Source organism: Salminus brasiliensis, chromosome 10, assembly GCF_030463535.1.
Source record: "Salminus brasiliensis chromosome 10, fSalBra1.hap2, whole genome shotgun sequence".
NCBI classification, from domain to species: domain Eukaryota; kingdom Metazoa; phylum Chordata; class Actinopteri; order Characiformes; family Bryconidae; genus Salminus; species Salminus brasiliensis.
In genome coordinates, this window is record NC_132887.1 from 3,218,157 (window position 1) to 3,242,314 (window position 24,158).

General features: G+C 43.0%; 1 protein-coding gene across 1 annotated transcript; it reads right to left on the reverse strand.

The window, feature by feature from the left end:
• Positions 1-829: 829 nt before the first annotated feature.
• ankrd6a (ankyrin repeat domain 6a) lies at positions 830-22,465 on the reverse strand. Its single transcript, XM_072690193.1, has 16 exons — positions 22,424-22,465; positions 21,423-21,484; positions 18,603-18,717; positions 17,583-17,681; positions 17,375-17,473; positions 15,040-15,138; positions 12,341-12,439; positions 12,021-12,119; positions 11,223-11,300; positions 9,588-9,692; positions 8,497-8,622; positions 8,153-8,305; positions 6,340-6,492; positions 5,151-5,264; positions 4,416-4,743; positions 830-2,449 (listed from the first exon to the last, which is right to left on the reverse strand). The coding sequence occupies exons 1-16, from the start codon at positions 22,463-22,465 to the stop codon at positions 1,863-1,865; spliced, it is 2,358 nt and encodes a 785-aa protein (XP_072546294.1). The 3' UTR covers positions 830-1,862.
• Positions 22,466-24,158: the final 1,693 nt, after the last annotated feature.

The window sequence follows — 24,158 nt, forward strand, 5'->3', positions numbered from 1 at the left end:
GGAGGTTCCAATGCAGCGCTTTCCTCCCCTGCCCCCACTATGATAATAGATTACTTCACACTGGTCTATGGTGGTCAATGCCGACTCGTGCAGTCCTGATCTGCCTGTTTGCAGATAATGAGATTCCCATCACCCGCGGATATTTACAGTAGAAAATCTGAGCGTGTGAGTGCTTACACACTGCTATCTTGAGATATTATGTGTGTGTGTATATATATATATATATATATATATATATATATATATATATATACACACATAATATCTAATAGACTTCTACTTTTTTAGCAAAATGTACTGTACAGTTAATTGCCTCTGCAGGAGTTGTCCCCTCGTAGTTTTGCGGACTGACTCTAAAATGAAAAAGAATTGTTAAAATTATTATATTTCATTATATGTATAATTATATATTTATAATCATTATATATATATATTCTATTATATTATATATACGGAGCATACTGGAGATTAAGCAATTAAACAAATTAAATAAACAGTCAGTTAAAAGATGCACTTATTTCTACCTGGAACATCTACAAATAGATGGACATTGACTAGGGTACCCACATTTTTGCATATATACATACATACCGCACTCATTATCATTACAATTTAATATATACATTACAAGAAAGTAACATATGGTTTCTTTAAAAATGTCTAGTTTGGATGAATACAATATTACTACCAACTAATCTTTTTAAATATAGATTTTTAAGTGAATATATATATATATATATATATATATATATATATATATATATATATATATATATATATATATATAAACAGCTGCATCAATCACCAGCTTATTATTGTGTTGGGACGCCTGGCACCAATACATTTTGTAAGTTGTGAGGTAGGACCTCCATAAGCACCAATTAGCCTTCGCGTTTATGACCCTGTAGTCTTTGCTTGGAACACTGGTAGGTAGGTACTGACCACTGCATACTGGGAAAAGGGGGGTACAGGACCTGTCATTTTGAAGAAGCTCTAAACTGTTTATTGACTGTTCACTCAATACTTATCAACCCCTAGAAACCAGATCATTAGTGTCATCAGGGTTTTGACGTTATGGCTGATATTTGACAAAATAGAGGGTTGTATGATCCGTAGAGGTTTAGGGATGGTTTCTAAAGTTCTGTCACACGTTAACACATTACACATAACACATGTAAGTGGTTTGAGTAGCCTTTAGACCTTTTGATGGGTTTGATGGCTTTTGACCATCATGACCAAGGTGGTCAACCGGCATGATCAGCATAACCAAGCCGGTTGACCTGCATGAGCACCAAGCACTGGTCAACCAGCTTGGTCAAGTTGGTCATGCTGATAGCTAATCCATCAGACTCAAATGAAAGCCTACACTACACTGGTCAGCCAGCTTAAACCGGCTGGCTTATCATAGGGTATGTTTTTTTTGACCAGATTTTTAACCACCATGGCCATCAATGGCCAGCTTAGACCATCCGAAGCAAAAGCTGGTCTTCAGCTGGACTTTTCATCAGGGTAGTTAGCCTCTGATAGTTTTGCACTGGAGTTACAAGGCTAATGTAGCTAATTAAGCATCATGCTAACTGCATGCTGGAACAGAATTTCAAACAGAAATAAGGGTATCCAGGCTGTTACTGCTGTTTGTAGCTATGCCAATATACTTTAGCCCATGTCTATAGATAACCGTGAGTCATACAGTGTCAGAAACCACATCATCAGGTCTATTAGGGCCTACTAAACACCTCCACACGAGGAGGAGGAGAGTGTGTGATGATTTGGGCCTTTTTACATTTTTAGCTACATTAGCCTTGTAGCTCCATTGCAAAACTAAAGATGCCTTTGCCAATGGGCTACGTCCGGCTTTCGCTTTAAGAGTCGCTGGGAGCGCTGGCCCGCAGTCTCCGGAGCTCCTCCTCCAGGGTGTTGATGCGCTCCAGCAGGCCGGCCCTGTCCTGCTGTGCCCTCTGCTCCACTGCTCTCTGGGCCTCCTGGATCTTCCTCTCGTACCAGCGCTCCAGCTGTGTGGACACCGTCTCAAAGAAGCGCTGGGTCACCTCCATTGCGTGCAGGTTGGCTCTCTCCTGTATGAAGGAGGGCTCTGAGGGGCGTGCAGCGAAAAACTCCAGCGTGTGCATGGTGCTGCCCTGCTGGATGTTTGCTCGGTGGGCTTTGATCCTGTCTTTCAGGTGCCTGCGGTGGTGCCAGGCCTGGAGCCTTGCGGGCTCTGGGTCACTGTTGGTGAAGCCTCTGCTGGGAGTGGACAGGCTGCTGCTGCTGGTGCTGCTGTAGTTGAAATCCTCATTCTGACCCAGTCTACACTCAGCCTCTTTCTGTTCTTGATTCAGCCACTGGGGGTCAGCATTGGCCAGCTGTCGAATGAGGGGCCTGTGTGGGTTTACAGGCACGTTCGGGGCTGGCGCCATGGCACAGTGCTCTGATATGTTCTGATAATTGTCTGTAAAAGGAGAAAAACGAACATGGCATCACATCTCACAGCTAAAACCATTAACCTTTAGTCCATGTTTATAGATAACACTGAGTCAAACAGTGTCCGAAACCACGTAACCCTATGATTCCCTTGTCCTAAGGGTCAGAAATGACCCAAAAATGACCCAAAAATCCCACAATCCATGTACCCTGGTGGTGTACACTTTCTCTAATGTTGGACTCACTCTAAGAAGTATACACAGAACAGCCATAACAATAAAACCATTGATAAGTAAAGTGAAAAACATTGATTATCTTCATCTACAGTGGCTCCTGTCAAGGAGTAGATATATTAGGCAGCAAGTGGGAAAGCATAGAAATCGGAGACACTTTGACAAGAACCAGACAGTGATGTTCTAGACGTTGACTGGGTCAGAACATCTCCAGAACATCAGGCATCAGGTCTTGTGTGCTGCTCCCGGGATGCAGTGGTCAGTACCTACCAAAAGTGCTCAAAGGAAGGACAACCGGTGAACCAGTGTCTTGGTGCCCAGATACCACAGGACACCTTCAGAGGTCTTGTGGAGTGCACACCTCGAATGCTCAGGTCTGTTGTGGCGGCACGAGGTGGACCTTCTCATTATTAGACAGGAGGTATTAATGTTATGGCTGATGAAGTTTCAGAAGGTGTTGTTCACTCCCCAAAAAAATACAAGCTGTCCACCTATTTCAACAGTTTAGCCCCGGCCACTTAAGCCAAAGTTATAAGCAGTGTTTTAGCATGAACTGCTTTTTGAATGGGGCACAATACAGGGCAGCCAATCAGAACTGAGCTCTGTTATATAGAGCTTAGCCTGCCTTAAAGGCACGGTAACAAAAACAGCCTGATTTATTCTAAGAGATAACAAGATTATAAAACCATAAAACTGCACAATCATCAGATGTGGATCTTGGGGAACATTCACATTTGCATTTATGGCATTGGTCTGCCATTCTTACCCCATTCATCCCCTCTCCGTCTGGAAGGGCAGCCGTATTGGGCACTCACTAAAGCAGGCTTGGCATCCTAGGATACTTTTTATCATCATTTCTAAACTTGCAAATAATCAGGCAACTACCGAACCTCCGATTCCTGCAGCGCTATATGGACAAAAGTATTGGGACACTTGCTTGTTCATTGTTTCTTGCAAAAAAGTAGCATTTATATAGTCTATCTACACCAGCAATTTTTGTCTGTTTGGAAAAAAATAGACCAACAATTTAATCTATATAATTAAGTCTAATCTGTTTGACAACTGGTGTAGCTGATACAGACCAAAACGTAGCTACAGAAGAAAGGTTGGAAGCTTTTTACCAGCCCTAGTCTGGCATGGGAGTGGTAGAGTTGTTACCCACTACACTACACCAAATAATACACTGTAAATTACTATAAAAATGCAGGCCATGGCCCTTCAAGGAAAACCTTGAACCTGTAAATCTGTCCTGTGGCCTAACCATTACCATTAACACTTTTTAAAATAGTTTATTTTCTAATTTTACCCCATTTTATTACTTAATTCTGAAGGCCAATTACCCAATCCCTGTTCATGTGAACTCCCACCATCACTAGCAATGCCCCCAACACTAGGAGCATATAGACTAGCATGTCTCCTTTAATACATGTGAATCAGCCACCACCTCTTTTCCAACTGCCACTGATGCAGCATCACTAGATAGCCAGCGATACAACAGCTAGCAGATGCCTGTGCTGACCAACATCACACTAGGAGTGATGTGGTGAAGAAAGCACCATCAGCCCACCAATTGTGCTCTCTCTGATTCCGGCTGCTGATGGCAAGTAGCATGTCCCAAGATTAAACCAGCGTTCCTCGGATCCTAGTAGCTGTGCCTTAGTCCCTTTGGCCACTTTATAATGCTAGACTGTTTATGCCTGAGCAGAGAACTATAGTGCCACATAATAATAATGGTATTCGATGGAAATGTACCTGACCGACCTGCTGGCCTACTGACTGAGCTGTCCAGCTTCACTTCAAAATATTTCCTCCCCTGAAGATCATCAAACTCTGGGCTTTTTCCAGCAGAGCCTGGCGCTGTGGGCGCTGTGGGGGTTGGCAACACGTTGACGTAGGTGGCAAGAGAGCTGGCGCTGTCCTCAGAGATGACCGATAGCAGTGGGAGACACTCTGGGTCAGTCTCCAGCACAGAATGATCTGTTGAAGGAGACTGGATGAGTTTGTAGTACCCAGCCTCTGCTGGCAAGTGCACCTCCATCTCCTGAAGCTTTGTCATGCACCAGTTTTTCACCTCGTTGGTCGCAGAAGCCTGCATAACAGACACAGACCGAAGTGAGTGAGCTTGACTTATGATGATGATGATGATGATGAGCTACAGGTAAAACTGTTGTAACCCTCCACTGGAATGACCTGGATTACACCAGAGCTTGGTTGGCTTCATGGCCCGCCGCTGGATTAACCCTACATCGTGGCTTGGATGGTTCCATGGCCTGCCAACGGAGAGCCTCTACATTATGGCTTGGAGGTTTCAACAGACTACCACCTACAGAGTTACTCTACAATGCAGATCCCATAGCTTGCTGTCGGACTGACTCTAAACCAAGGCTTGGCTCTCACGGACCACCACTGCAGTGACTCTGAGCCATGGCTTTGATAGTTCCATGGCCCGCCACCAGAGTGACTCTACTGCCATCCATGTGGGTGCACTGGTAGTACCTGTCTCGTCTGGTTCTCCGTTCTCTCCACAGTGGCTCTTTGATTGATGCGGTAATGACACTCCATCCTCTCAGCTGATACACGCTCCTGTGTCATCTTCCCCAGAACTTTGATCTAGCTCAAGTACAAAGATACAAGATCACTCCATTGAGAAAAGTCTTCCCATTCATTCTTCAGGTAGAAGTGAGTGGAGATACTAGGGTTTAAAAGACTTCTATAGAAGCTGAAGTGTCAACTGAAGCTTTTTACTCCAGTAAAAGTGTAAAAGTACTGGTTTCAGAACGACTTCAAGTAGAAAAGTAAAAGTAATGGAAGGAAAACAAAGACTGAAAGCTTAGGCCGCGCCACAGGGGTCTATAGTGCACTACCCCCCCCCCTCCCCAAAACCCCATTTCTCTAAAAGCCATAATGAGGAGAATGTTCTATTAAAATGTTGATGTTAAAAATGTTGGGCTGCACTAGGCTCCTGTTTCAGCTGCAGATCTGCCCATTGAAAATTAAGCATTTCAGTAATATCAGCTCTATTAAAGGAGCGTCTCTGTGCTCTACTGAGCATCAACATGAGCTTCATGGAGGAAAATATGAGGAGTCGTTGTCTAGAAGTTCTGTAAAGCTGCAGAAAGTCAGACTTCAGAGGCGTGTGATCAATAAGCTTTATTGGAATGTAAATGTGGGGCTCAGTCGGGACGTTTCACTGCAGGTCTCTTGAGTCTCTGCCACGGACACAGTCTTCATACTAGACTACAGACGTCTGCTGTGAGCTCGCTGGAGAGGGACGGGACCTGTGCAGGTGTGATGGATCTCTTATAAACCAATAGGGAGTCAGAATGGTGTATGTTTATACTTCTCATCCAATCAGGATCAGACTCTCACTTTCCGGATGGAGAGATTTATCTGGAGAGGGTTTTTATTGATGACGAGCCGGAATGAAATCAAAGGGAAATGAAATAGGAGAAACGAGGCTGATTTTAAAATGTAAGGAGGAGAAAGTTCAGATCATTGGGTGAAAATGTGAGAAGTAGAAGTAAAAAGTCTGAAAAATAAAGAATTACTCCAGTAAAGTTTAGAGAACCAACATTTCTACTTAGGTAAGATAAAAGTATTTGGACACCTCTGGAAAATGATGGCACCAAATCTATGAAATCATCACCATTGTTTCTACACAAGATGAGGAACGAAAATGACATACCTGGTGTTTGCTCTGACGGTCTATTCGACCCAGTTTGCAGTTCATCTGCTCCTGAACACTGTGGATCTGGGAACTCATCTCCTTCTTGGTGGCCTTCAGCTGGTGCTCCAGTTTTTTTATTAAGGGTTTGCAGTTACAGCCATTGGCAGGTGCCTGGATCAGTGACATGATGATTAGTCCAAGATAAAAAATAAATACACGTACATATACACAGTACTGTACAGTTTTAGGCCCCTAATCCCATTATTCTATCTCCTGTCTCCCAGCAGTGAGAGGGTTTTACTGTAGGAGCTCCAGATCTCATCAGAACAGATAAAGCAGGTGAACATAAATCCAGTAAAAAGGAGAAACAAGAGCTTCTCATTCTGAAGAAAGAAAGTAGTGAGATCTTGTCGGTGAGCTAGTCTGAAGAACAGAGCTCGGTTCCTCCAGGGTTCTCCTGGACGCCCCCCAGTCCAGCCAGCACAGCGTGGAGGATGTGTTCAACTCCATCAGCAACAGCAGCAGCAGCAGCAGCAGCTCACCTGATCATTAAGCCCTGATTTACCACCAAACCAGGTGTTGATCTGAGGAGAACTCTAAATAATACTAGACTCCATGAGAGAGGAGAACTTTGGAGATGTTCTAATGATGAACACAGTGATGGTGAACCACCACCACCACTTTCTGTAGGAATGTAATCAGTACATTAAATGGACAAAAGTATTGAGACACCTGCTCGTTCATTGTTTCTTCTGTATCAAGGGTGTTAAAAAGAGTAAATCCTGTTTTTGTTGGAGTAACTGTCTCTACTGTCCAGGGAGGAGGCTTTCTATAATTTTGGAGGAGCATTGCTGTGAGAGTTTGATTGCATTCAGTGACAAGAGCATTAGTGAGGTCTGAATGCTGGATGATCACCACCCCACCTCATTATCCCAAGAGTACTGGATGAAGCTCCACCACCATCTATCATTCCAGAGAACATAATTCTTCCACTGCTCCACAGCTCAAGGCTGGAGGGAAGGGAGGGGGGGGGGGGGGGGGCTTTATACTCCTCTAGCCCATGGTGCCAAAAGGTTCCCTACAGGGACTAGACAAGCATTTGACAAGCGCCTGCACATCTGTGTCAGCAGCAATGGGTGCATCTTAAAGTAGCTGAGTGCATTCATTAGAAGGGGTGTCCACAAACATTTGACATATAGTGCATTATTCTTTTTATAATTATTCTAGCATATTGTTTTGATAATCGTACTCTACAGATTACCTGCTTTATGCACCCGTCTTCGTCACGGTATAGGGTGTAAAGTTGGTAAGCTTTGGTAAGTACTGTTACCCGCTATTCTACACCAACAACTTAAGTACACTATATGGACAAAAGTATTGGGACACCTGCTCATTTACTGTTTCTTTTGAAATCAAGGTGATTAAATAGGGTTTATCCTGCCTTTGTTGGAGTAACTGGCGCCACAGTCCAGTTTGGGGAGCATTGCTGTGAGGATTTGACTGCATTTAGCGACAAGAGTGGATGATCACCACCACAACTCATCCCAAAAGTACTGGATGGAGCTCCACCATCCATCATTCCACCACTCCACAATGGTTATGATGTTTATCTGCTCCAGAGAGTCCTATTCCATTGGCAGTATTTCTCTACAGGGACTAGACAAGCTGTCTGTGTGCATCTGCACATCTGTGTCAGCAGCAATGGGTGCATCTTAAAGTAGCTGAGTGCATTCATTAGAAGGGGTGTCCACAAACATTTGGACATATAGTGCATTATTATTTTTATAATTATTCTAGCATATTGTTTCGATAATCGTACTCTACAGATTACCTGCTTTATGCACCCGTCTTCGTCACGGTATAGGGTGTAAAGCTGGTAAGCGTTTCCATTCGGACACCTGCCGTCTTCCTGAGGGCTGGAGCTGCTGTGTCCAAGTCGTCTGGGTGTCTGCAGGGGGTTCTCTCTCTGGGACGTGTGCTCAGACTAGTTTATTTATTACCAAAATATAAACCTATTACTTTTACAAAATGTCAGTATGGCTGGTTCCCCATACATAGATTAGGACTCCTAGATGTCCAGGAGACCAGCCCACAGTTTACCACTCATATGTACAGAACACTGGATGTAAAAGAATATCGACTGTATATTGAAATATAAAAAAACTATATTCTGACCCTCTCTTTGCGCCTCCTGATCTTCCTCCTGGTGTGAGGGCTGGACGTGGTGTTGCTCAGAGGTTGTCCTGTCTCGCGACGCACTCGGCCACTGCTGTGCGTGTCCTCGGCCACTGATGCACTGTCCTGCACAACGACAAGAGCCTTCACTATGTAAGGGATTACTGTGAGCTCTAGCCACATGACCGCTGGCCTTTTAGGGTAGACTATAGAAGCTTAGTTGTCCACTCATGCCAATTGCTTCTTATCTCCCCCATAGCTCCAAACATTAAGTGATAAAAAGGAATCCATATCCAGACACGCAGCACATGCTACACTGTGTGTCCAAATGTTTGTGGACACCTCTTGCAATGAATGCTGCATTCAGCTACTTTAAGTTGTCGAATGTCCTTGTAGAGAAATATCGCCAATAGAATAGGACTCTCTGAAGCAGATCATTATGAGCCTATTGGCCAGGCGTGGGCTAGAGGAGGGGTATAAAGGCCCCCCGCTTTGAGCTGTGGTAAGTGGAAGAACTGTGTTCTCTGGAATGATGATGGTGGAGCTCCATCCCATACTTCTGGGATGATGAGGTGGGATGGTGATCATCATCCAACATCCTGGCCTTACTAATGCTCTTGTGGCTGAATGCAATCAAATTCCCAAAATCTAGTAGACAGTCTTCTTCTCTGGACAGTAGAGACGGTTACTCCAACAAAAGCAGAATAAACGTTTTAATCCCCTTGATTTCAGAAGAAACAATGAATGAGCAGGTGTCCCAATACTTTTGTCCCAGCAGGGGGTAGACAAGCTTTGCAAATCTGTGTCAGCAATAAGTGCAATTTAAAGTAGCTGAATGCTTTGCATTGGTGGACTGACTGTGAGGGAACTTCTAGAGGCCTTCAACTCTTCAGACATCTGGTGCGATTCACCACCACTGAGAACAAGCCTGAAGACTGAAGGCCGTGTCCATGGGTTTGTCTATTTTGATAGATTCCTTTGCATCGATAAATAAAAATAAATCGTCTTTAATAATGAACTGCATTAGAGGCACGGAGGGAAAATGTATGTATTTTATTTTCTTTTGCCAAACAATAATTTAATATACTTACCTTTCCAGGAAGCACCTCGTCCCGGGGTACAGACTGGGCTCTTCTGTGGGCTCTCTGTAAATCCCTCCTCTTCCTCACAGTCCTGCCACGTGTAAACCTCTGAACCTGCAGAATACCACTGACTTAGTGTCCAGAGCTGGGCATAGTGTGGTCAGAATGAGCTTCATAAAAAAAAAACCTTAGGTAGGAAGAAAGTGTACACTGATCAGCCATAACAATAAAACCACCTGCCTAATATTGAGTAGGTCCCTCTCGCAGTACTTCTCTACAGGGACTAGACAAGCTGAGTGTGTCTAGTATCTGTGTCAGCAATGGGTGTTGCTTTAGGTAGTTGAATGCATGTATTAGAAGGGGTGTCCATAAATATTTGGACATGTTTTTTTTAATCATCCCTACACAAAAGTAATTGGACAAACTTCAAGCAGTGCAGTATTAAAAAAGCATAGTATTTTTAATACTTTGAGGCAAATCAGTCGATGCCTGCCTTAAGTGCTGAATGCTCGGACACAACAGGCCTCAACAAAGGGTGAGTTTTCCTTTCTGGAGACGCTTTGCCATGTTTACTGCTGCTGGTTTGTGGGTCTTTTTGCTCCATGTGATTGACTCGGCCATTTAAGAACATTATTATTATTATTAATATTATTATTATTCTACATTGAGAAGCTCTCTGGCTGCCTTTGCAGTCTGCTTGGGGTCATTTAGGCAGACTATATGGCACCAAGACCAACGTTAGCAGCAGATCCTGTAAGTTGTGAGGTGGACTAAATGCCATGAATGTAATGTAAACCTCTCAGTGGTTTTAATGTTATGGCTGATCTCACCTGTAACTGGTGAATCCGTGCGTCTGTCTATGGGGGGTTTGTGTGGAACTGACCGATGGACACTGAGAAACTCGTCTATGCTTATGTTTCACGTTTTTCTGAAGCTCAGACTCTGGTAAACCCGTTTCAAGCACCAAAACAATTCGTCCACATGAGCAAAGGTATGTTTTCCCAAGAATTATGAGGAATTTCTCAAATTTGACTTCAATTTTTTAGACTTAGGGTCAGATTATCTCTTCGCTCAGCGCTCTAGGTCACGCTGGGTCTCATTACAGAGAGAGCTGAGGATGTTCTGAACATTTTGATATAAAACATGTGGTTATTATCTTAGAAGACATGCAGAAATATAGAAAATGCAGAGGGTTGACGCATGCTGGCTGTTTTGATTTCTAGAAAATAAATTATTTTTTTCAATTAAAATAAGAAATGTGGTCCAGATGTTGTCTGATCTGAGCTGAGCCCAAAGCAGAAGAATATTTATTGCTAATTTAATAATGAAATCACATGGGACTATTGATATTCTATTGATCTATTGATATTCATCAGATTTGATTGTGTGTTAAAGTATGAAAACTAGATGTAATTAACCAGTCTGAATGGTTAATGTTTGTGCTTCATCAAAGGTAAAATTATACCAAAGTTGATCATATTGGACCAACTTGAAAAGAAGCTATGGCATTTCTTTTTTCCTCATCATAGTACATTTAGTATTTGGTCATAAATGGGTTAAATATAAGTGGGATTTCTTCAAAAGTATTGATTCAGCTGACACACACACCCACACACACACACACACACACACACACACACACACCTGATTAGACCTGGTCAGAAGAAGAGCCACATCCCTGTTATTATTGTCTCGGGCCTTGTCAAGGGCAGTGTGGCCTGCCTGTCAGAGGACCACACAGAGTTAGTACACACAGCATCTCATAACACACACTGATATACACACACAGCACAAACCGAGAAAGGTGGAATCCCAAAAGTACTGGATGGAGCTCCACCACCATCCATCATGCTCCACCACCATCCAAAAATGCTCCACAGCTCAATGCTGGGGGGCTTTATGTACACCCCTCTAGCCCACACCTGGCATTAGGCAGCATGGAGCCAATAGGGTCATATTTACAATCTGCTCCAGGGAGTCCTATTCTATTGGCAGTACTTCTCTACAGGGACAAGACAAGCTAAGTGTGTCTAGTATCTGTGTCAGCAATGGGTGTTGCTTTAGGTAGTTGAATGCATGTATTAGAAAGGGTGTCCATAAATATTTGGACATGTTTTTTTTTTTTTTGAATCATCCCTACACAAAAGTAATTGGACAAACTTCAAGCAGTGCAGTATTAAAAAAGCATAGTATCAGTCGATGCCTGCCTTAAGTGCTGAATGCTCGGACACAACAGGCCTCAACAAAGGGCGAGTTTTCCTTTCTGGAGACGCTTTGCCATGTTTACTGCTGCTGGTTTGTGGGTCTTTTTGCTCCATGTGATTGACTCGGCCATTTAAGAACATTTTTATCATTATTAATATTATTATTATTCTACATTGAGAAGCTCTCAGTCTGTTTGGGGTCATTTGGGCAGTCAGAGCATTTTCAGAGATCACCTACATTGTTCCTTATGCCGCCGTCAGCTCCCGCCTCCAGTAACAGACTCACAGTTTTCTTGTGGTTTAAGGCGGCAGCCACGTGAAGAGCAGTGTCTCCTACCTGTGATAAAAAAAAAATGCCACCATCATGGTTTAGACCAACAGATGAATTCTCTTTAATGTATGGAAGCCTTTGGTATTCGTTTAATGTCTGATGCTGCCCATGAGCAGATGTGCAGACATCAAAGCCTCCGAGAAGCATCAAAAACCCACGGGTAAACAGCCATGACCCATCTCCATGCTGAGTCCAGAGCAGACAGCAGGCATGCTGGAGGAACTGACCTGGTTTTTCTCAGCCACAGAGCAGAACACACCCAGGAGGATCTTCACCATCAGCGCGTGACTGTACCGTGCGGCAACGTGTAAACACGTGTCACCTGCCTGACACAAGAACAAGCCACGGATTTCTCTCTGACTGTTTTAAAAACCGAGCATGAGAACATACAGCATGTCCACTCTTCAAAAGGGGGTTCTCGTCAAGGGTTCTTTATTAAATGGAAGAACCATGACAACTGAGAAGAACGGTGTCCTACAATGGAAAACACTGCGGTATTTATCTTAGCAGAGTTGAATAAAGAGTTAAGGGTGTGACTTGTTTACCACCCTGTTTACCACCCTGTTTACCACACTGTTTACCACCCTGTTATTTGACCTCAGAATGATTTTCCTTTTACAGCGAACTCCTGGAAAAAAAACGTATCAGATGAACTGTGCTCTGAGTGGCTGGTCTGATTGGCTCACAGTAGCCATGTTTACTAGCCTAGCTTACTACTGTAACAATACAATTATTCTTAATTATTATTCCTAATAATTAATTATTCTTAGTAATTAGTCTTACTGAACGGTCCTTCGGTATAAGGAAGTGACAACCCGTGAACCTCAAACACTGCTTGAAAAGAACCTCCAGCAGAACCAGAAAATAGCTGGAAAACGGGCCAATTCCCAAACCCCAAAACTGTTACATCACAGTCTTGATTTATCATACTTACATTAGACTTATCACCTCATTTACAACATTTACATAAACCCTGTCCACTAAACACAGCGTCTTCTTCAAGATATGGAATATGGAATATGGAAAAGAGGCCAAAAAGGCTAAAGGCTAACGCTAAGCCAACTGGTGAAGGAAGAAGGACCGACCAGAGGAAGTATCACAGCAGGCATCTGCAGGTATTTTAGCGTTTAATAGATGCTAAAAGTGGTAAAGGCACTAACAGCTAATGCTAAGCCAACCAACAAAGGTATAAGGGCCAACCACAGGAAGCTGGGGAATCCCCACAGGGAAGCCAGTGAAGTGACTAAGTGCTAGGCTAAAAGCGAACCCAGCTAAAAGGCTACAATGTCTTCATATTTAACCGCAAACTGCTTTAAGAGAACACAAAAGGAACACTGAGAGGGCAGCAACACCGTTCAGTAAGACTCTGGAATAATTGTATTGTTACAGTAGTAAGCTAGGCTAGTAAACATGGCTACTGTGAGCCTTCACTGTAGATAAACCAGCCAATCATAGCACAGTTCAACTGATACTTTCCACTGAGTCCACTGTAAAAGGAAAATCATTCTGAGGTAAAATAACAGGGTGGTAAACAGGGTGGTAAATAAGTCACACCCTTAACATTTAAACATTAAACACCAACTTAAAGGGCTCTATTTCTTATCTTTTAAGACACCATGGGAAAAGTACGGCTTGCACGTCTCAAAACTCTCAAAAGTCATGTACTGAGTCTCTTAATGAATTATGGGTGTGTTTGTTTTGGGCGTAACGTGCAGTAATAAACCAATCAGCGTGTCTCTCGCTGTTCCCTTTAAGAGCCAGGTGCGGTCAGTCTGACTTTGGCGGGTTGCTGTTTCAGTGGTCTGGGAAGGCGTGCTGAAGCGGTGGAGCTCCTCGCCTCTAGATTAATGTTCTTTTATTTTATTCTGTTTATTGTTGATGGAAAAGTTTGCATAGCTGCAGACCAGCCGACCATGCTACGGGTGTGTGCACTGCTGCGTGTCCATGTGTGGCGTAACAAGCGGGGGTGTACGAGTGTCCGGCACGTAATACGCTTCCAAGATAACAACGAACGCCTGACTGTTGACGTCTGCCCAGGTCGTTTTTTCAGTCAGTGGAGCTCCTGTCCTGTTTTCCGTAGCCAGGATAGCAGCAATACGGCAGAAATTGACCTGAACACCCTCATTTCCAGACCACTGCGCCCACCAGCGTAGATATATTCACAAGCAGCACTGCTGTTTAAACGACACAGAAGACGTGGCAATAGACTTTTGGCGGGGTGTAAGATAGGGCCAAAATACTTCACGCTTGCATTCCATTGTACCTTTATTGTTCTTTAAATACAAGATATAAAGGATCTTTAAAGAACCTTTTTAGAAATGGTTCTATACAGCACCAAAAGGGTTAATCTGGTATGAGAACTCTTTAAAAAAAAAAAAACTATATAGAATATTTTTTTTATGTGACAAGGCCTTTAAAAACCTTAAAAAACGAATTAAATACTATGTGACCAAACAACACTTTGGACAAAAGTATTGGGACACCTGCTCATTCATTGTTTCTTCTGAAATCAAGGCTATAAAACGAGTTGATCCTGCTTTTGTTGGAGTAACTGTCTCTTCTGTACAGGAAAGAAGGGCAAAGGGCTTCCTTCTAGATTTTGGAGAAGCATTGCTGTGAGGATTTGATTGCATTCAGCAATAAGAGCGTTAGTAAGGTCATACCCATTTGGCTCAGCAAAGGGTGCAACTTAAGGTAGCTGAATGCATTCATTAGAAGAGGCGTCCATATATGTATGTATGTATGTAATGTGTATTATTATCGTGCAAGCTGCCAACTTATCGCTGTCAATTCAGCGCGAAGGTACATTTTATTAATAGTATTATATTATTTGTATTTTATAAATGGAGTTAAATAAATCGTGGCCATGAACTATATCTCTAAACCTGAAAAAGGGCATGTCATTTAGTAATGCTTTAGTACCCACATTGTTCTTGCTGTCAGGAGCAGATCCTCCGAGCAGCAGCACTCGAGCGCTCTGAGCATGTCCGTTCTGACAGGCCAAATGGAGAGGTGTGCTCCCTGCCTGAAAAACACGAGTTACACTAAGACATATGAATGAATTCAAGCTGTACACTGTATAACACTGTTGAATTTGTACATCCCTCCGATCCAGACATTTTTAATAACCCTATAAAAGCCTGATCTTCCTGTAGCAAGACAAGACAACCATATTCACCATTACTGTTGGACACCGGTGGATTTTGGCCTCCACCTTTAACCCATCCGTGCAGTGATCAAACCCACACAGTGACAGTGAGCACACGTGCAGCCGTTGCAGCGGCGCCCGGGGAGCAGAGAGGGCGAAGGGCCTTGCTTAAGGGCCTGGGTCTTGAACCCATAGCCCTGTGCTCTAACCACTGAGCCACCACTGAGCCACCACAGAGCGCCCTTTGCCGTCCCCTAGGCACCATTAACAAACACAATCTCAGCTGCCGCAGCTATGGCCTTAAAAACTACCATAAACCGTGTTCATGTATGACCTTATTACAGTCAACTAAACAAAAAGAGCTTTATTTGAACGGATCGATGCGAAGACGTTACCAGTTAGCTCCACAATAGCTGCTGTGTTATTGAAGGTGAAATGGCGAGTTAGCATTAGAGGCCTTGTTTGGGCTGCTAACTGGTAATGTCGCCACACATATACCACTTCAAATAAAGCTCTTTATGGTTTGTTGACAGGAATTGTGTTCAATATGAATTATTTAAGGATAGAAAGATCGAAAAAATAGCAGCAACAGGCGGCAAGGTGGAGCGGAGAGTTTAACGGGTAAGACTTATATATATACATACATATATATATATATATATATATATATATATATATATATATATATATATATATATATATATTAATACACACTATTTGATTTAAATGCAGGGTTGTACAGGAGCTGGGAGCTGCAAGGTCAGGTAGGTCAGTCAGACTGGATGTAAGATATTAGCTAAACACTACAGTTTAAAACAGTCGTTTAAAAAGTTGCTCCAAACAAAGTAGATTAGAATTTAGTCTGATTTTAGAAACCCTAATTCCACTGGTGTTTACTAGTGTTAGATAATTAATGGCACGTCTTGCCATTAGTGTCATGTCTGTGTCTCTGTCTGGCCTCACCATGTGCTCACAAGCCCATGGCTCTGTTTGTTTCTCGTCAGTCCTAGCCCCGCCTGTACGTCAGTGTTCCCACCTGTACCTCCTCTCTAGCCATGCCCCCTTGTTAGTCCCATGTGTTCCTCGTTTGTTTCAGCCTTCATTTGTCTGGTGTTGTGCATGTTAACATGTGCACGTTCCATGGCCTGTGTAACGACCACCGTTTGGCCATCAAGCAGTCAGACACAAGGCTAGCTTTCCTCTCTAACTGATTTTATAGTGTGTTAATCTTCTCTTGTCTTAGACAGCTGCAGACCACACAAGCGTCCATCTCAGAGCTCTCACTCATCTGATGGAGGTACGGCGGGAGCAGAGGGACATAGTCTGCAGTGATAGATGAACAAGTCGCAGCCAGTGAAGAAAAGCTCCCTAAAAATAATTGTAACCCTTTTTTTATAAAGACATAAATGAGTATTTACATTTGTCCTGAACCCTTTTTACCAAAAATGGGGTAATTTTGGTGAAACTTAATATTTTATTAACTGTTTAATTTAACTCTGTTACACCTGCACTGTTTTATTTGTTTAAACACAAAGATTCAGCCAACAGGCCGAATTGGGGCACTTGGATTGGATTGGATCAGGGGGCAAAAATAATTGATCTGGACATCCCTAGTTTAAATATAAAAAAACACACTATTAATCTATGATGAGCAAAACACACTTTCATCTTCTTTTGAAGCTTGTTTTCTAGTTAATATGTAAACACCTGAATGATTTAGCAGAACTCCAGATTCATCAGCCCAGGCTACGTTTCCCCACTCTTCAACCATCCGGTGTTGGTGAGTCTGTGCTGAGCTGCTGCAGCCTCAGCTTTCTGTTCTTGACTGATAGAAGTGGAACCCAGTGTGGTCTTCTGCTGTTGTAGCTTCATCCTCCTCAGGGTTCAACCAGATGTCCTGTCTGAGCTGCTTTTCTGCTCACCACAGTTAAACAGAGTGGTCATCTGACTTACTGTAGCCTGCCTGACCATTCCCTGTTGGCCTGTCCTGCCACACTTAAATTCACTGTGATCACATTTTGCCTGCACTGATTTTATCGACTGCACTGGTGCAACACCACTGACTTATTATTTAGATAATGGAAATGAATGGGGTGCTGCAGGATCTTCTTACCTTGTTCTGAACATGGACGTTAGCTCCAGCTTTCACCAGTACTTTTAAAGACTGGCTAAAACCGTGCCATGCCAGCTCATGCAGAGCAGTGTTGCCTTCCTAGTGAAAAATTCCAGTTATTTAAAATGATGGGTCAAGATGCCTCAAAACTTTTAATTACAGCCACTGTGTGATCTATATTTTCTGAAAGGCTGAATAATATAGCTACCTTGTCCTGCAGGTCAAGGGCACAGCCTCCCTGAACGAGGGCAGAGATGACCTCACGGTTTCCCACGACAGCTGCCCGGTGCAACGCTGTCTGGTGCCCCTGAGGAGCCAATAAGGCACAGACTGCTTTAGTTAGCTTACAGCTAAAAGCTAAAAGTGTAAAAGTCGCTACCCAGCTGCCATGCCCATAGGGGCCTGTATGGGCAGCCAGACTGGGAACCAGCATAGGTCTTGTACTCAGGTTCCACATTGGCCCACTTTATCAGTCGCTACCCAGCTGCCATGCCCATAAGGGCCTGTATGGGCAGCCCAACTGGTAACCAGCATAGGTCTTGTACTCAGGTTCCACATTGGCCCACTTTATCAGAGGCTACCCAGTTGCCATGCCTATGTGGGGCCTGTATGGGCAGCCAGACTGGGAACCATCATAGGTCTTGTACTCAGGTTCCACATTGGCCCACTTTATCAGTCGCTACCCAGCTGCCATGTCCATGTGGGGTCTGTATAGGCAGCCCAACTGGGAACCAGCATAGGTCTTGTACTTAGGTTCCACATTGGCCCACTTTATCAGTCGCTACCCAGCTGCCATGCCCATAAGGGCCTGTATGGGCAGCCCAACTGGGAACCAGCATAGGTCTTGTACTCAGGTTCCACATTGGCCCACTTTATCAGAGGCTACCCAGTTGCCATGCCTATGTGGGGCCTGTATGGGCAGCCAGACTGGGAACCAGCATAGGTCTTGTACTCAGGTTCCACATTGGGCAGGGCAAGGGTCAGTGATGGTACCAGGAAAGGTTAAACATGGGTGAAGTCTGGGACGTGTTAAATCCTTACATTCCTAGTGTTGGGAGCATTGCTAGTGCTAGAGGGAGCTACTAATGGGTGGGGTGATGTTAAATGGCAGAATTAATTAATTTCTTAATTAAAATTAAGACAAAAGGAGGGGAAAATGTTGAAGAAAATAAAATAAAGTAGCACCAAAGAATAAAATTTAAGAAAGAGGAAGCGACCATGAGTTTACATTCTCCAGACGTTCCCGGCAGCAGCAGGCCGTACTCTGAAGAGCAGCAGAAGCTGGACTCTGACTCTTACAGGAGGCCAGGAGTGCAGGACAGCAGCCGGCCTGCAGAGACAAAACAGACGAAATTAGAGAGACGCACACGCATCAGAGTGTAGAGATAGTGACCGAACACAGAGCTAATCCAGCACGGACAGAGATGGCATAGCTTGAGTTTGAGAGAGAGAGACAGAGAGAGAGAGAGAGAGAGAAAGAGAGAGAGAGAGAGAGAGAGAGCAAAATCCAGGATATTAGCACAGTGCTGTTGCTCTATATCTCTGCTGCTTCAAAAGCCAAAATCCTTTACATTAAAGCTCCTCTCAAGAACATGGTTTGACCTACAATTGAGCGCCACACACTTACACACACACACACACACACACACACACACACACACACACACACACACACACACACACACAGTGTTTATCTGCAGCAGCTGGCTTAAACACTCTACTGAAAGCTACAGTAGGCCTCAGCTACAGTCTGACATCACTGTTGCCTGATGGCCAGCCCCTGAATTTCTCTCTGTGTGTGAATATGGATCAAATAGCTGATCATTCTGGCTCAGTATTGGTCAGTGGTCTGGACGAGGGATTTGATGCTGTATTGTGGTGTGAGGGCATTGTGATGGTGTTAGCTGAGAAGCTAAAGCCCTAGGTTTAAAATGTTCTAATGGATAAGTGGTGAGTCCAGGCCTGTGTGCTGCTATGCTGGTGCTTGACCTATGGTAAAACTCTATATAACATTAGAATAAACCCAAATAAAAAAGTCAGTGGTCAGTGAGAGTGTCTACCTGTAAGTAACTCTATATAACATTAGAATAAACCCAAATAAACATAAAGTCAGTGGTCAGTGAGAGTGTCTACCTGTAATTAACTCTATATAACATTAGAATAAACCCAAATAAACATGACAGCCTCGCTGCATCGTCGTCTGGACGCCTCAACCTGTAAACGGAATGAATAGAATAACTATCGTACATACTATTCGTCCAAATATTTGTGGACACCCCTTCTAATGAATGCATTCAGCTACTTTAAGTTGCACCCAATGCTGACACAGATGGGCAAATGCAAACACACACAGCTTGTCTAGCCCCTGTAGAGAAGTACTGCCAATAGAATAGGACTCTCTGGAGCAGATCAACATCATTAACCTATTGGCACCATGCTGCCTAATGCCCGGCGTGGGCTAGAGGGGTATCAAGCCCCCCAGCATTGAGGAGCTGTGGAGCAGTGGAAGAACTGTTGTGATGGATGGCACTCCATCCAATACTTTTGGGATGAGTTGGGGAGTTGAGAATGAGGTGGGGTGGTGATCATTATCCATCATCCTGAACTTACTAACACTCCTGTGGCTGAATGCAATCAAATCCTCACAGCAATGCTCCTCCAAAATCTAGTAGAAAGTTTTTTTCCCTGGACAGTAGAGACAGTCCACAAAAGCAGAATCAACTCTTTTAATACTGTCCTTGATTTCAGAAGAAACAATGACTTAGCAGGTGTCCCAATACTTTATATATAGTATATTATATATACAGTACTATAGAAACAAATTCTTGCTTTAGTGTGTCCTGTTATGCCATTCAGGGATTTTTGGAAGACCTAAACAGGAAAGTTCTAAAACCCTGAGGTCACTGTTATGCTTTTTTTTTTTTTTAGCATCCCAGCAAATGGAGCACATCACTGTCCCACTGTCCCATCCCTGCGGGGCGAAAGGGGCCCACACTGAGTGACGCTGCAGGCATTAGTGAGATTTGCACCATAATACTGGACTAGAACGGCTTTAAATTCATGCATTAAACAAAGGCTGCAATAAAAGCCAAGCTCAGAAAGATTTCTGCAGAATTCAGACCTCATGAGGGGGTTTAGCTAGGTCACCCCAGATGTTGTCCAGAAAACTCCAGCTGTGCACACTGAGACAGATGGAGAGCAGCGATGGCGTTAGGTTACTGTTTGTTTCACTGAAATGTCCATGAGCATACACCCATTAGCCAGAAGTGTCCCATTTTACCATAGTGTCTTGGTAAAACTGTATACAACCCAAATAAACATAAAGTCAGTGGTCAGTGAGAGTGTCTACCTGTAATTAACTCTATATAACATTAGAATCAACCCAAATAAACATAAAGTCAGTGGTCAGGAAGAGCGTCTACCTGCAATTAACTCTATATAACATTAGAATAAACCCAAATAAACATATAGTCAGTGGTCAGTGAGAGTGTCTACCTGTAATTAACTCTATATAACATTAGAATCAACCCAAATAAACATAAAGTCAGTGGTCAGGAAGAGCGTCTACCTGCAATTAACTCTATATAACATTAGAATAAACCCAAATAAACATAAAGTCAGTGGTCAGTGAGAGCGTCTATCTGTAATTAACTCTATATAACATTAGAATAAACCCAAATAAACATAAAGTCAGTGGTCAGTGAGAGTGTCTACCTGTAATTAACTCTATATAACATTAGAATCAACCCTAATAAACATAAAGTCAGTGGTCAGTGAGAGTGTCTACCTGTAATTAACTCTATATAACATTAGAATAAACCCAAATAAACATAAAGTCAGTGGTCAGGAAGAGTGTCTACCTGCAATTAACTCTATATAACATTAAGATGAACTAATAACAGTCTTAGTACAGATGTTTGCACTGCACTGTATGTAGTCATGCACTCATGCTCACATCACACACACACACACACACACACTAAAACAAGCCAGATATGAATGGGAGGCAGTGCTTCTCTTCTACCTCTTACCTTGTTAATGTTTTTTTCGGGCACCCTGCTTAGTGCACTCGGCAGATTTCCAGTAGGAGGTGCTGAGATCCAGCGTGCTCTACCCTTCTTTTGGCCCACAGGGATCATAGGAAGATTTCTGTCTCTCCGGTCCAAGCTGGCAGCAGCAACACAGTGACAGTGACTTAAGGGATTAGCGCTATTGCCACACTAAGAGAAAACAAGACCCACCCACCGACCCAGAGGTCAGATGCTGACGACTTATCGGGCATGGCATGCAAACGATGTAGTCAAACACCCTGTAAAATCCAAACCCAAAGAAGTAAAGAAATCTCGAACACGTGAGGTCCACGCCGAGGTTCAGGTTAAATAGAAAATATGACATAAGTGAATAAAAGCAGAGCTAAAGAAGCTTAAGGAAAGGAGTCTGAGCGTGACACATAAAAAGTAGCTTTTCGGGGGATAAATGGGATTGTTCAGAAAGCCAGAGCAACATCCGCATATCACACAAGGAATTGGACAAAGGCCTACGCAGGGATTTCGCTCTTTTCCTCAAGCAAAAGAAACACAAACAATGCTAAGCCCTTTGTTGGGCTTCCTTTTGTGCTTAATGTAAGCCTCCTCTGCTCTTGTGAGTTAGACAAGATTATCACACGGGGAGAAGCACTCTACATACTACAGTGTTTAGAGTGCTTTTCTGCAGGACATAATTACATGTAAATACAGTGAATCACTGCTTCTCATAAGAACCACTGATGCCGTTCATTTGCATGTATTTCATTTACATGTAATTTATACATCTGGTAATCAGATCCTCATCTTAACAACGCCAAGAGATGGAAGCTATAGGGAAAGCACCACCTGTATCAGCCTCCCTTCACTCCCTTCACCAGTTTAAAGCTCTAAATGGACTCTCTGATTTTCATCATTGACCTCCTGAGCCCATTTTCCAGATCCTCAGATCAGCTGCTGTTGGCCACTGATCTCACCAGCAACACCTACCTCAACCTGATGACTCTGATCCTTCCAGTCCACCCACCATATCCACACTGAGCTCCACCAGCTCAGGGACTGGATGCATTCTGCACTTTAACTGAACTCCCTCTTTGGACATCAGCTGTGTACTCTTCTCTTAACCTGAGCACTAGCTGCCATACTAAGCAATGCGCCTACCTGGTCTACCTCAGCATACGCTCCTGAACTCCCTGTTCTGCTCTTCATTTACACACACAGCACATCCATCACTGCTCTACCCATTCCCTGTTCTAAACAGAGCTACACGATTAAGTATCAGACTGGACAAGGAACTAAGCTGAAACACTCAATACTCAACACATCTGAAGCAAAGCAGAGGACGGGGGGTTCTCTACTCACAGTGTGGAGTGAGTCGGAGCAGGAGATATGTGGATGTTCAGCAGACGCTCACAGAGTTCAGCCGGTCAGTGAGTCATGCCGTACAGCTCAGTGTCAAATTTAACAGCTGTGCAGCACCACCCCCCCACCCCCCCACCCCACATAGCGGGATGGAGCAGGGTCAGAATCTGCTCAGAGCAGTCGTGCAGTCTGTGGGGAACGTTCTAGTCCTGTCTTGGCAAGTGAAAACATATCAAATCCAATATTTATATATATATATATATATATATATATATATATATATATATATATATATATATATACACACTGTCATGTACATATATATATATATATATATATATATATATATATATATATATATATATATCATTGGACAGCAATGATATATAGGATAAACACACACACAAACCTGTATCTCCATTTTGTCCATTTTTAGTTTTGTCTATGGTTTGAACCCTGTAGCTGCTTCTGTACACTATGTAAATTATTCTGGATGAATCGACCAATAGAAATGCTCTTATTTTCCATTCCATTCAAAGTTGAGAACATTTTTTGCCATCTCCTGTAAAGTCACCATTTTGAGAGATTGTTGGTACATAATATAACACAAAGTATTAAATATATAGACCTTCTAACTTTAAAATAATTTGCTTTTCTGTGCTTGATATCTTACTCAGGCCTCTGCTTCCCATGGTATGAAAATTGGGTAGAAAAATGGTTGGCAGTAAGTCCTGTTCAGTCTACTACAGAGGACACTACTACACAAAAAGATATGGTTTAAAAGAATTATAATGACTGTGCATTTCTAAAATCTTACTAAATTGAAGTTAAGAATCTCACATTGAAGAAACAATTAAATTATTAGCATCAGAAACCAAATATCTGCTAAATAAATGACCACTTGCCCGCTTTGTTGCCATAAATATGAAAGCAGCAATGGTCACCAATAAAAAAAATAATAGAAGTCCCTGTGCTCTGTTGGCCACACCCCCACCATTGAGGCCTCACTGGAAAGCCTGGCATGATCTCTTCACAGCACAGTTGGAGTGCATTCATGGTGCCCGACTTATAGGTCTCAGACTACAGTGGATAAAAATGAATTTTCTCGGACATGGCCTCGTTTTGGAATGTGAAAAATGCGTCTGGCCGGGATTTCACAGCTGTGAAAAAAAGTTGGGATGTTGCATTTTTGATTGTTTCTACAGTCGCCTCACATTCAGCATTCACAGCTTTAAACAAGCCAAAGTAACAAAAGTTTGACTTTACCAGACTTTTTATTGTTGTATTTATTTGTAGATATTTTTACATTGGAAAAAAAAACCCTTGTTATGTAAAATGAATGAAAACGTTTTTAAATTTTTTACTTATTTTATTTAAAGACACAAAAGGAGGTGATTTAG

What these genes read in the sequence shown, in the direction of transcription:
- ankrd6a (XM_072690193.1), bottom strand. Translation starts at nt 22,465, where the DNA reads ATGCATCCAGTCCCTGAGCTGGTGGAGCTCAGTGTGGATATG. An exon ending in GCCGGGAACGTCTGGAGAAT is followed by an intron (nt 17,682 to 18,602) that starts GTAAACTCATGG and finishes TTGGCTCCTCAG; the next exon opens with GGGCACCAGACAGCGTTGCA. An exon ending in ACGAGGTGCTTCCTGGAAAG is followed by an intron (nt 8,623 to 9,587) that starts GTAAGTATATTA and finishes GTCGTTGTGCAG; the next exon opens with GACAGTGCATCAGTGGCCGA.